This window comes from Rhincodon typus, chromosome 11 (genome assembly GCF_021869965.1).
Source record: "Rhincodon typus isolate 14 chromosome 11, sRhiTyp1.1, whole genome shotgun sequence".
In the NCBI taxonomy this organism is placed as follows: Eukaryota; Metazoa; Chordata; class Chondrichthyes; order Orectolobiformes; family Rhincodontidae; genus Rhincodon; species Rhincodon typus.
Genome location: NC_063342.1, coordinates 42950520 through 42963278, shown reverse-complemented (window position 1 = coordinate 42963278; position 12759 = coordinate 42950520). Strand labels below are relative to the sequence as shown.

General features: G+C 39.2%; 1 protein-coding gene across 1 annotated transcript; it reads left to right on the top strand.

Annotated features, from left to right (window-relative positions):
• Positions 1-1749: 1749 nt before the first annotated feature.
• Positions 1750-11923, top strand: xk (X-linked Kx blood group (McLeod syndrome)). Its single transcript, XM_020527710.2, has 3 exons — positions 1750-1994; positions 6691-6953; positions 11133-11923. Exons 1-3 carry the CDS (start codon positions 1750-1752, stop codon positions 11921-11923), a joined length of 1299 nt encoding a protein of 432 aa, XP_020383299.2.
• Positions 11924-12759: the final 836 nt, after the last annotated feature.

Genomic DNA, 12759 nt, shown 5'->3' with positions numbered 1-12759 from the left:
GCTAGAAACAATCTTTAAAGGCCTCTGGAAGCCCTATTTCATAGTTTAGCAGAGAAGTAGGTGAGAAGGGTAGCTATTTGCAGGAGCCAGCTTCCAATACCTATGCAAATTGTATTGTTGACTATTTACAGATTACTAACTCTTTCATAAATAATGAAAACTCTTTCATTTAAATCAGCAAAAACGTTATAGAATCATAGAATCCCTACAGTGTGGATGCAGGCCATTTGGCCCATCAAGCCTACACCAACCCTCCTAAGAGCATCCCAGCCAAACCCACCCTCCCACCAATCCTATCCTTGTAACCCTGCAGTTCCCATGGCTAATCCACCTATCCACATTCCTGAACACTACAGGGCAATTTAGCACGGCCAATCCACCTAACCAGCACATCTTTGGACTGTGGGAGGAAACCAGAGCACCTAGAGGAAACACACACAGATAGGGGGAGAATGTGCAAACTCCACACAGACAGTCGCCCGATGGTTGAATCAAACCAGGTCCTTGGTGCTGTAAAGCAGCAGTGCTAACCATTGAGACTAGAGCCAGTATCAGCAGTCAACCTGCGCACCAGTCATTGTGGAGACAACCTTGTTATCACATCAAGGCTACACTGTATTGTGCTGTTTGGCATTGTCACGGTGCTAGCAACTCAAGATTGGGAATTTATGAGGCACTGAAGGCCTGAATTGAAGTCCAACATAATCTGAAGCCTCATGGCCTGCATATCTGCCAATATACCACTACCATCAAACCAGAGGATTAATGCTGGTTCAATGAAGAACACAGGAGTGCATGACTGGCTCAGCAACATGCATACCAAAACTGAGATTTCAATTTGGTGAAAATGCAATACAGAGCTTCTTGCATGCCATACAGCATAAGCAGCAAGTGATAGAGCAAATCAATTCCGTTGCCAACATAACGTACAGTCACAATGAAATTCACCACACAAAGCCTTCTCTTTTCAAATATTAAAGAGAGCGGAATGGGAGTATCATTTCTACGTTAATAATTCTTCTGCATTTAGTTCATCCATTTGCCCATCAGCATGCTTACTGTAAGTTCATCACGTAGATCAAAGCAAGTATGATGATACCTCTGTTGTGTGTGTACAGAACCATTTCAGCCTTTCCCTACGCTAGATTCTCTGAATCTAGTCGGTGCAATGTCTGAGAGGGTAAGCACTCCATCTTAACATTAATACTTTAGGTTTAAGTCATGTATAGAATATTAGCCAATATGACCGGATAAGCGACACAGTAGTCTCAATTCCCACAGAAGTTGTACAGTATGTTGAATTTCTCCACATCTAAGCAGCAAGTATTCTAGACATGCGCTGTTGTTGGGCGGAGTATTGAAACCTACTGTTAGTTTATCGACCGGCTTCTCGTCTTTTGTCGTGTTGTGTAATACGTGCTGCTACTTCGCTCTTTGTTATTGCCGCTGTTTTTGTTTAATCGAATAGTTGACTTCCGTAAAAATGTAAAATCCTAACGTCCGCATGGCGCAGTCCCCTGCTGCCAATGATGGATGAGATGGAGGTGAGGATGGTCAAGGCTGAGATTGTGTATCCTGTACAGACACGCCAGTCTCTAACACTCCCCCTGCTGGAATATTACTCACCGTGGCTGTGGGAGCAGCCCCTCTGTCTGCAGTATAGTTCACTGACAAACAGCACGGGCAGCAATGGATGCAATCAGCTTTTTTCGTGGTTATTGAACTATCGCCTTCGTGCCAGCGTTGAGGATGAAACCCCCGGGCGGCATCTTCGTGTCTGTTTTTCTTTTCGCTGCAGAGTTGGTCGCAGCCCTGTATCTAAGCAGTACCTACAGATCTGCTGGGGACAGGATCTGGCAAGGGCTCACACTGGTCTTCGTGCTGGTGCCATCAATCCTGGTCCAGTTCACTCTAACCTTCGTGCACCGGGATGTGAGCAGGGATAGACCCCTGGTGCTGTTCCTACATCTGTTACAGCTTGGACCATTCGTCAGGTAGGCAACTTTCAGTCCAGATAATTGCTGCCGCGAGGATTCAGTGATATAACTGCATGCAGAGATAAATAAGGAACAATATTGGCTTCAATTGAATTCACTGGGAAACAAACGTGCTCTGTATTTGGGTGATGAATAATAAGGTGGGAATGTTGGGTTATTCTTTCTAACAATGTTAGGGTGGGATTGGCTGTACATATCAAAATTGATTAAGCTTCGTACTTCTTCGATGCTCGAGGAACAAAAGATGAAAATGGTTTATTAATAAACGAGTTATTATCTAAATAACTCAGCACTCTCGTCTCCGAATTCATTTGCTTTCATCTGTGGGGTAACATCATGGATTGAAGCAGCGGTGCAAATATGCAAACACCAGCCCCATGCAGTCTGTTTATAATCGAGGAACTGTTTGTGAAAATAGGGGGAATCGCCTTGGCCCAGTTTCTGCCCAGAATGAGGGGCGCGACAGACATTTGGTGAATTAATATCGTCCTGAGAGGGGGTACGTGAGACGAAGGTTGAAAACAGGCGAGGTGAACAGAGATACATGCGCACAGGGGAACTCTGTGTTCCAGCCTGCAGGACCATAAATCAACGCTGCATTCAATTCTTTTGATTCTCAAACACAGCCCAGCGAGAGGGATTAGCGGCAAGAGTCTAGCTTTCAGTGTGTAATCACACTTGAGTGTGTATCCAAACTCGCGTTAAATCATTGAGGAAGAAACTAGCCTCCGGGTTAAATTATTTTAACAGCCACATCGCAAACTACCTTTTGATGAAATAATTTGTAGCTCTTTACCTCCATCACTGTAACGAGAGCCTGAAACTGAAACCTAAACATTTCCACATCATGTGGAGCCTGCTCCATGATCAGGTTGCAGGCTGAAATTGAGGTTGACACAGAAGCACACAGCTTTCTTTGTGCAATCATCGAGCTCTACAGTCAGTCCGCAACCTTCCCTTTATAAAAGGAGGTACCTCCTGCTTCCCAGCGATTACCTTATAACGGAATCGGCAACTAAACGTGATAAAGTACCAACGTTATAACACTGAAAGCAGCTTCGCGCGGACCTGAACCAGTTTGTTTGGGATAAAATAAAACATACCAAAAAGGCCACAGAAAGGCGTGGGGTGGCGTTAGCAGTGCAAAATCAGGATATTTTATGTAGTGGTCCTGCGAATATCTCTGAATTAAGCAATGTGATGTTAAGCGGTCTAAGCTCTATGTGTTGTGCCGGCTAGCATCGCTGTGTGCTTATCCAAGCATATCTAAAGATGTCATTTTTTCAGTCTTTCGCCCAGCTGCCCGTTTTGTAATGCTCGCGATTACACTTTTACAGTGTTCATTGAAGCGGCAATAGGCCGTGGCTGTAGAGAACAGTAGGCAGATAGTGCAAAGTGTGTTTAATCATAGCAGGAAAGGATAGCTTTGCTGAATATGTACAACTCTTTTACCCCCCGCTCTAAATCTATTTTAATTAAGCATTCGTCAACCATTTCATATAATGCAACCAAAATCACACTTTATTGCTAATTGTTCTTTTGCTATAAACTAATACGCCCTGGAATTCACCAAGAGAAATACAAAAAGTGGGAGTGGTGACGCATCAAATTCCCGAAAGGTTTATTGTCATCAAAACATGAGGAAAGAATAAGAACATGAGGAAAGGACAGCACAGAAAAAAGCAGGTACAGTCATTTCACTACGTCTGAGGAAGGAGCTGAGCTTAGAAAGCTTGCGTTTTCAAATAAACCTGTTGGGCCGATGACCTGGTGTCGTGTGATTTTTGACCTTGTCTATCCCAGTCCAACACTGACACCTCCACATCCACTTCAATCCATTGGAAAGAGGAATTCACTGCTATCAGTCGTGAGTGTACTAGATTTCAATATGAGGATAATGCCAATGTATCAACGAAGAGTTATTTCTTGTGGAAATTGAGGAAATGCTTTTATGGAAAACCAGGGACAATTGAGCACTCAGTGAGCAATTAATGCTGGAAATATAACTAGTAAATGAAAGAATGTTATGTTCAAGTAATGCATGATCATATGCTATTTTGATAAAACCTGATAACCAATAATTCAACATTAACCTGTGTTGGTACAGTAATTAAACTTTATTCACACCATCAAGACTTGAAATATTACAGTATCTGCATAATAGTCTGCAACATGAAGTTGAGAATCATATTACCCAGTTTATGCTTTGGGTGGAAGGTATGGCAACAAATGCCTCTCTGTCTTGAACCTGACTCATTCTCTTAAGTGTCTCTCAAATTCTCTGATTTCTCTACGAAGTATTCTTCATCTCCAGTCTATTCAGACCTTTTCTTATACTACTTTTGATAATTCAAAGCCAGAGTTTTATCAGATCAGTTATTGACTAACATTAGTCATCTCATTGTCCAATTATAAGATTGACTTGTATAAAATGTCCCTGTTTGCTCAAGCTTTGGGTCCTCTGACCCTCCTTACATCACGTTTTGCCCTTTGTGTGCAGCTATTACTACACAAAGGGAAATGTTTTACATTGGAGATACTTGATGCTTTTGATAGTCAAATTACTCTGGTTAGAGGCTTCTCCTTATCGTGACCTGATCCAAGGCACCAGTCCTCCCTAGTATTCTTTGTGACATTCCAGTTGAGGAAATGGTGTTATCATGATAATGTCACTGGGCTGGTCATTCAGAGGTCAGGCTAGTGTTCTCATGTTACTGTGGCATGGGTTGAATTTTCATTGTGGCAGCTGGTAGAATATAACTTCAATTAATAAATCTGGAATATAAAGCTACTGTCAGTAGCGATTATCATGGAAGCTGTTTTTTGGTTACGACAACCCATCTCGTTCACCAAAGTCATTTGGTGAAGGAAATCTACCATCTGTACCAGTCTGGACCAGTCTGAACTGCTTGCTGAAATGGTCCAGCCAGCCACTCAGTTCAAAGGCATTTAGGGAGGGAGACAAATATTGGCCTTTTAAGCAATGTCCAGATCCCCTCAAAAAAATTCTAACATAAATGTTCTAATCAGGTTTACATCCTAGTGAACGCATGAGAGAACTCTCAAACTTTTTTTTTCTGCAAGCAGTGACCATGTAATTAGATTATTTGAAGAATTCATGATGAATTAAGTAAAACCTTGATAATTGTTGGGAAATGTATGAGAACTAAATTTTAGTGAATTAGCATACTTGCAATCAGGCAGCAGTGGTAGAGCCATTCTGAATTGATCAGTTTGTGTGGATGATGTTGTAAGACAGTATCACATTAAATAATATTGAATTAGAATATTATTTAAAGCTAAATATAGTCACATGAGAAATAGCATTAAGTTTTAATTACTGAAAACAGTATGTTTAAGTTAGTTTTTAGTTATGTTTCTGTTTTGAAATTGTGTTAAGGTTTTTTATAATCCAAGATTGAAAGAACCGAAATGATTAATAATTGCAGGGTTGAGATTCTATGATCCCATGTAACCATGTTATTTCATACTGTTCCATTAGGGAGGTTCACTTGAAAGAGGTTTGATCAGAGAAACTGGGGCTAGAATCATATAGATTGATCCTTGAACCATGAGATTTTAAAATTAACCCTTTAATTTCCATAATGCTCACATGAATTTTTTTTAAAATGTTATACTCACACATTTAGAATCCCTGCAGTGTGGAAACAGGCCATTTGGCCCACACTGACCCTCCAAAGAGCATCCCTCCAAACTCACCTCATCCCTGTAACCCTGCATTACCCGTGGCTAATCCACCTAGCCTGCACATCCCCGAACACTATGGGCAATTTGGCATGGCCAATCTACCTAACCTGCACATCTTCAAACTGTGGGAGGAAACCAGAGCACCACGCATACATTGGGAGAATGTGCAAACTTCACACAGTCGCCCAAGGGTGGAACCAAACTCAGGTCTGTGGCACTGTAAAGCAGCAGTGCTAACCACTGAGCTACCATGCCAGCATTTCTACAGCTGGTACATAGACAACTAGGAGATTTCAAGTCAGATGGTGCAAAAGCAATTATAATGGAACAGAACATACAGGGAGGCTACTGTCACGTTCTTCGGGCAGATGTCATGTTCTTTTCCAGTTGTCAGTTAAAAATATGTTTATGGATTATATGGGACTGCCTTCATTGGTAGCACATACAATAGAAAATGGATAAGGCAAAATACTCGACAGTGGTCCTAAAACTGATGCATCACTGGCAGAGTAACAGGAATGAAAGAGCTTATGACAACCTACTGGAGAAACTGCCTTTTTTATAAACATAGTAATTTAGTCAGCAAGCAAGTGGATTCAACATCAGGACTCACCAGCACAGTGATTATTTGGCAGCTGAGGTTTGGAATGGTTACTTGCTGCCAGCCACTATATTAAATAGAACAATAATATAACAAGCAAAATACTGTGGATGCTGGACATTTGAAAGAAAAAGCATAAATGCTGAAAATAGTCATGCAACGTCTATGGAGAGAGAAACAGGACTAATGTTTGAGATTGAGATTACCTTTCATCAAAAACTTTTCTAATGAAAGGTCATCTCGATCAATTGCTCCAAGACAACCTGAGTTTTTCCAATATTTTTGCTTATAAATTAGAAAAGATATTGCACCATAAAGTGATATGTTAATTTAACAACATTTTGCAATACTTCTTTCATGCTCCTTTCTATTTAATATTTTTAGGTGCCTTGAAGCATTATGTATTTACCTAAATGTTGGTAGAGTTGAAGAACCTTATGTCAGTATTACCAAAAAGAAGCAGATGAAAAAAAATGGCTACTCTGAAGAAATTGAGAAGGAAGTGGGTCAAGCAGAAGGCAAAATGTTCACACACAGAGCTGCTTTTAACCGGACTTCAGTGATTCAGGCTTTCATAGGCTCTGCACCCCAACTTACCCTCCAGCTCTATGTCAGTGTAAAGGAACAGTTTGTTACACCTGGTAGAGGTACGTGTTTTCATCATGCTGAAATTGCACATTTATCTAAAGTTACTTCACCAAGTGAAACATCATTCGGATCTGCATCATTCAATCTAGACAAATTGGATGAAGGTATATTATCAGGTTATCATTACATTCAGACATCAACATCACTTCTGTTGAAACATTGCCTTAGAGGGGGTCCAGAGGAGGTTCACTGGAAAAGAAGGGCTTATCATATGAGTAGCAGTTGAGGACTCTAGGTCTGTACTCAATGAGGGGAGATCCGATTGAAACTTCGAGAATACTGAGAGGTCTGGATAGAGTGGACATGGAGAAGATATTTCCACTAGTTGGAGAGAGTAGGACTAAAGGTCACAGCCTCAGAGTGAAGGGATGACCCTTTAGAACTGAGATGAGGAGGAATTGTTTCAGTCAGAGGTGGTGAATCTTGGAACTCATTGCCATAGAAGGCTGTGGAGGCCTGAATCATTGAGTATCTTTAAGACAGAGATAGATAGATTCTTGAATAGTAAGGAGATCAAGGCCTATAGGCAGAAGGCAGGGGAATGGGGTTGAGAAACATATCAGCCATGATCGAATGGCAGAGCAGACTCAATGAGCCAAATGGCTTAATTCTGCTCCTATATCTTAGGATCTTATTCGTTATGAGGAAATTAATGGAATTAAAGAGTGACAAATCCTTGGGACCTGACAGTTTCGGTCTGAGGGTATTAAAGGAAGTAATGGACCACATTGTAGATGCCATAAGTATAATCTTTCAGAGTTTCCTAGATACAGAGTCACTCCACTTTTAAGAAGGGCAGAAGAAGGAAACCAGGGATTCACAGACCATTTAGCTTAATATCTATAGTGGGGAAACTGTTAGAGTCCATAATCAATAATAGAGTAACTGAACACCTTGAAAATGTTTTGTTAATCGGGGAGGGCCAGCATGGATTCTTGACAGGTAGGTCATGCCTGATAAACCTCATTGCATTTTTTGAAGAGATGACTAAAGTAGTGGACGGCGAAATGTCTATGGATGTTGTTTATATGGGCTACTAGAAGGCATTTGAAAATGTCCCATAAAAGATACTGTTAGCTAAAGTAGAAGTCCAAGGAATTGATGGCAAATCACTGTCATGGCTCAAAAGTTGGTCGAAAAGTAGGCAACAGAAGTAGGGATAATAGGTAGGTATGCAAATAGGCAGGATGTGACCAGTGGGGTCCTAGAAGGATCTGTGTTGGGGCCTCAATTAATCACATTACTTATTAGTGACTTAGATAATAGCATAGAAAATCATATATTCAAATTTGCTGATGACACAAAGTTAGGCAACATTATAGACAGTGTAGATGATAGCATAAAATTACAAAACGGTATTGATAGACTAAGTGAATGGGCAGATGGTGTCCATGTAAGTAAGTGTGAGGTTATCCATTTTGGACTGAGAAAGGATAAATCAGGTTACATTCTAGATATTATGAAGTTAAATGCAATGGATGTCCAAAGATACCTGTGGGCTCAGGTACATAAATCTTTAAAATGTCATGAACAGGTACAGAAAATAACCAAGAAAACTAATGGAATGCTGGCCTTTATATCTGGAGTACTGGAGTAAAAGGATGCAGAAGTTATGCTACAGTTTTACAAAACCCTGGTTATAGTCCACTTGGGGTACTGTGAGCAGATGTGGGCACCACACCTTAGCAATGATATATTGGTTTTGGAGGGAGTACAATGTAGGTTTAGAACAATGAAACCTGGATTTCAAGGGTTAAGTTATCAAGAGAGACTGTACAAATTAGGCCTGCTTTCTATAAAATTCAGAAGGTTAAGGGGTGATCTAATGAAGTTTTCAATATATTAACAGTAAAAGACACGGTAGAAAAAAAATAAACTCTTTCCACTGGTTGGGGATTCTAGGACAAGGGGTCATAATCTGAGAATTAGGGCCAGACCATTCAGGAGAGGTGTTAGGAAGCACTTTTATACGCAAAAGGTGGTAGATGTTTGGAACTCTCTTCCATAAATGGCCGTGAATGCTGGATCAGTTGTTAATTTTAAATCTGAGCTGGATAAAGTCTTGTCAAGCAAAGGTATTAAGGGATATGGGCCAAAGACAGGTGCATGGAGTTAGGCCACAGCTCAGCCTTGATCTCATTGAATGGCAGAACAGGCTCGAAGGGCTGAATAGCTTACTCCTGTTCCTTTGGCTATAATCTGCTGCTAAAATTTTCAACTAATTTTATTAGAAAACTATTATCTATTTTCATCAAATGATTATTCTGGTCAGCAGGGATAGCAACATCATGAATGTGTTTAAAAGAAACCATATAGTTCTTCTTTTACAATTTATGTGACTGGAAGAATCATTGTAGAATAAAAGGGAGTTATTTATTCAAGAGGGTGAAAATGGACACAAATTAGTGCAGTCCTCATAACACAAACTTTTTTGAAAGTCTGGATGTAGCCCACAATTTTGTTCTGAATTGCTGATTACCATAATATGAATTTGCCTAGAAGTGCTAAACCCAAGCCAGCAGGATTTCCATGTTAGTGATCATTTGACATATTGTTAAAGAGCAGTGTGTATGGGTGCCTTGCACTGAAGGTGTGGCATGCCTTGCAAAGCATGTAGCAGTACTTTGCAGGATAGCTCAGGGGCCAAGAGGGATGGTGCGCAGGTTCTGTGTAACATCAGAGGTCCTGCTGTGACAAGTCCAGGAACAGACAAATGCCCATAACGAGCCCAGTAAGGTGGTCTGACAGAGCACTCACTCTTTTTAGATGAAAATTTCCAGAAAAATTGTTGCTTGAATATTGATGAAACCTTGACAAGGTACAGCCAAAAGTCTCGTGCTGAGTTTCAGAGATCCACATTAATTTCCAGCAACAATAAATATGAAATGGCAAGTATCCTTTAAGTAGATAAACTGAACAGAGAAACTGGCACTGCAAATTAATTTGTCAACCTAAGATACTATTGTTGGAGTGTAGTCCATCAGCAAGGGAACAATTTGAAATAAAAGATATAATTAGGGTGAAATTCCAAAAAATTTATATGTGATTATTACAAATATAACAATAAATTACAAAAATATAATGTACTTTATTTACAAAATACCAAGAAATGCCCTGGGATAATGAATAATAACTGCAAATAAATATTACGATGGCAAAATACTTTCAATGCTGGAAATTGGAAATAAAACAGAGAAAGCTGAAATGTTCAGCTGGTCTGACAGCATCTGTAGAGAGAGAAACAGGGTTAACTGAGGTTGATCCACCAAGATAACCAAGTTGTGGCATTACACTAGTACTAGTGTCTAGTCCAGCGCAAGATATCCTGTTGAAGTAGTTGAAGCCAGGAACAACACCTGATTAAGCAGGTGACTGTCATTTAAAATGTTTTTTTTAAGGCTAACACTTCAACTGCTACCCTCTGGTAACAACAACCAGTTGTTTTGAAGTCAGTAATGCATTGATGTATATTTCACGTATTTGCTATATCTAAATTAAGAAATTAGGATCCTATTTGCTTTTATCTTGCAGCTTTGATCAACGTATTGCTCATGTTTTAAAAATGTATCTGAACCCTTAAGTCTTTCTTTTACTTTACTTTTAAGGTATTTCTATTTAGTGAATAATTTACTAACTTTATTTTTCATGCACAATTTTTGTATTAACCTTTAGCTGATATAAATGCACTGTTTCTCTTAGTTGACCTGTGTCCTTCTGAGGCTGCATGCAGCTCACTTCACAGATTACCGCATTCCTTATTTTTGTGCTGCATGTAAATGTTGTTATTGTGCTTTCAAGCCTAGGACAATTTGGCGAAAAATAAGAGCCAATCTCTGAAGGTTACGATTGTTTACATATTCCTCTGAAAATACCCATTCCCCATTCATTTCTGTTTATGTTTAATCCATTTTCAGTCCATTCTGCAATGCATTTTTTAATAACTGGGGGTGACTATGCATGGCAATTCTCCTCATTGACCGCAAAGGAAAGTCTCAGAAAAACAACCTAAGTGCATTTCCGCCCATTTCTATTAATGTAATATTCTAATTTACTGTTACCTTGGCGACCAAAATCTGTGACTGGGTTATATTTTAGTACATTTCTATAAACATTGATTATTATGATTGTTTTTGGATTTTTTTAATCCAAAAAACTCTAAGTTCTGCTTCATTTTTCAGGAGTACTAATGGTTATTTCTCTACTTACCATTGTATATGGAGCCTTGCGGTGCAATATCCTCGCTATCAAAATCAAGTATGATGAATATGAGGTACATGTGAAGCCTGCAGCCTACATCTGTATATTTCTATGGAGAAGTTTTGAGATTGCCACCAGAGTGGTTGTTTTGGTCCTTTTTAGCTCTGTGTTGCAGATATGGATCCTCCCCGTAGTTCTCTTGAACTTTTTTACATTCTTTTTCTATCCATGGGTATTATTCTGGAACAGTAAATCACCTTTCCCTGAGAACATCGAGAAAACGTTTACAAGAGTAGGTACAACAATAGTATTATGTTGCCTTACATTCCTCTATGCCGGTGTTAATATGTTCTGTTGGTCAGCAGTTCAACTTAAGCTAAACGATCCTGATTTAATTAATAAATCCCAGAATTGGTACAGACTAGCAGTGTACTATATGTTAAGATTCATTGAAAATGCTGTTCTTATTCTCTTATGGTACATCTACAAAACTGATGTATATACCTATATATGTGCTCCTTTGTTGGTCATGCAGTTGTTAATTGGATATTGCATTGCAATATTTTTTATGCTTGTCTTTTATCAGTTCTGCCACCCATGTAAAAAGCTTTTCACTTCCAGTATTTCTGAAGGATTATTAGCTTGCATCCATTTTGTTTTTCACTGCCATTGTCACAAAGCTTCTGAACCTGTGGAAAGAGCTGTCTTAGAACCCAATAATGCCAATGACCATGAACAGGGTGCTCAACCTAGCCCTAAATCTCAAGATTAGAAGAAGCTTCAAAGTGTAGTAGTAAGTGCACAGTGTTCTCATTTTGTACACATCCAGTTTGTTTGGATACAATCCTCATGTTAGTTTCCAAACTTGTCTTCAGATGAACTCTGTAGCTTAAAATTTCAATGATAGGTGATTGAGTTGCAATGTTTAAGGATCAATCTGCTATTAATTGCAGTGAGACATGACAGTAACTTTAACAAAAATAGGTTCCCAGCATGAGGCCTCACCTGGCAGGAGAACGTAGCAAACTATAGTCTGACTTCATGTGATTTTTATTCCATTCGTATTAATGACTGGAAATTAATTTTCCAATATGTACTTCCAGTGGGTGAAGCTTGTCCTATTAACAATGCAGTGCTGAATGAAGTGCCATTTCTAATTGGTACTTTTAACTCATTAGCTTTGTATTGTATAGATCCTTGAGTGTGCATTACTGAAGTAAAATAGGAGATGAACAGAACTGAAATATCATCCCTTCTTGCACACTCTGCCAATTTGAATAAGTGAGAGCAATTGCAATTTTTTTTCCAATTTGTATTGATCTTCAATTTATACAATGGAGTTTCATGGTTTCTTTGAATGGAAGACTCATTCACCTTGAAACTATTTGTGATAATAACAGTGTTGTATATTCATAGGAATATTCTCTTTCTACTATCTGAAAATAAACCTTATCCTTTGTAATCTGGTGGTTAAATACTCAGCATTGAAAAACTGTACAAATATAATACCATAAATAATTCTTAGAATGTTGATCTCAAGTTAAATTTCCTGCAAAAGTTGCTACATAAGTTTTGGTGCAAAAAAAAATCCAGTATGATTTTTTAAAT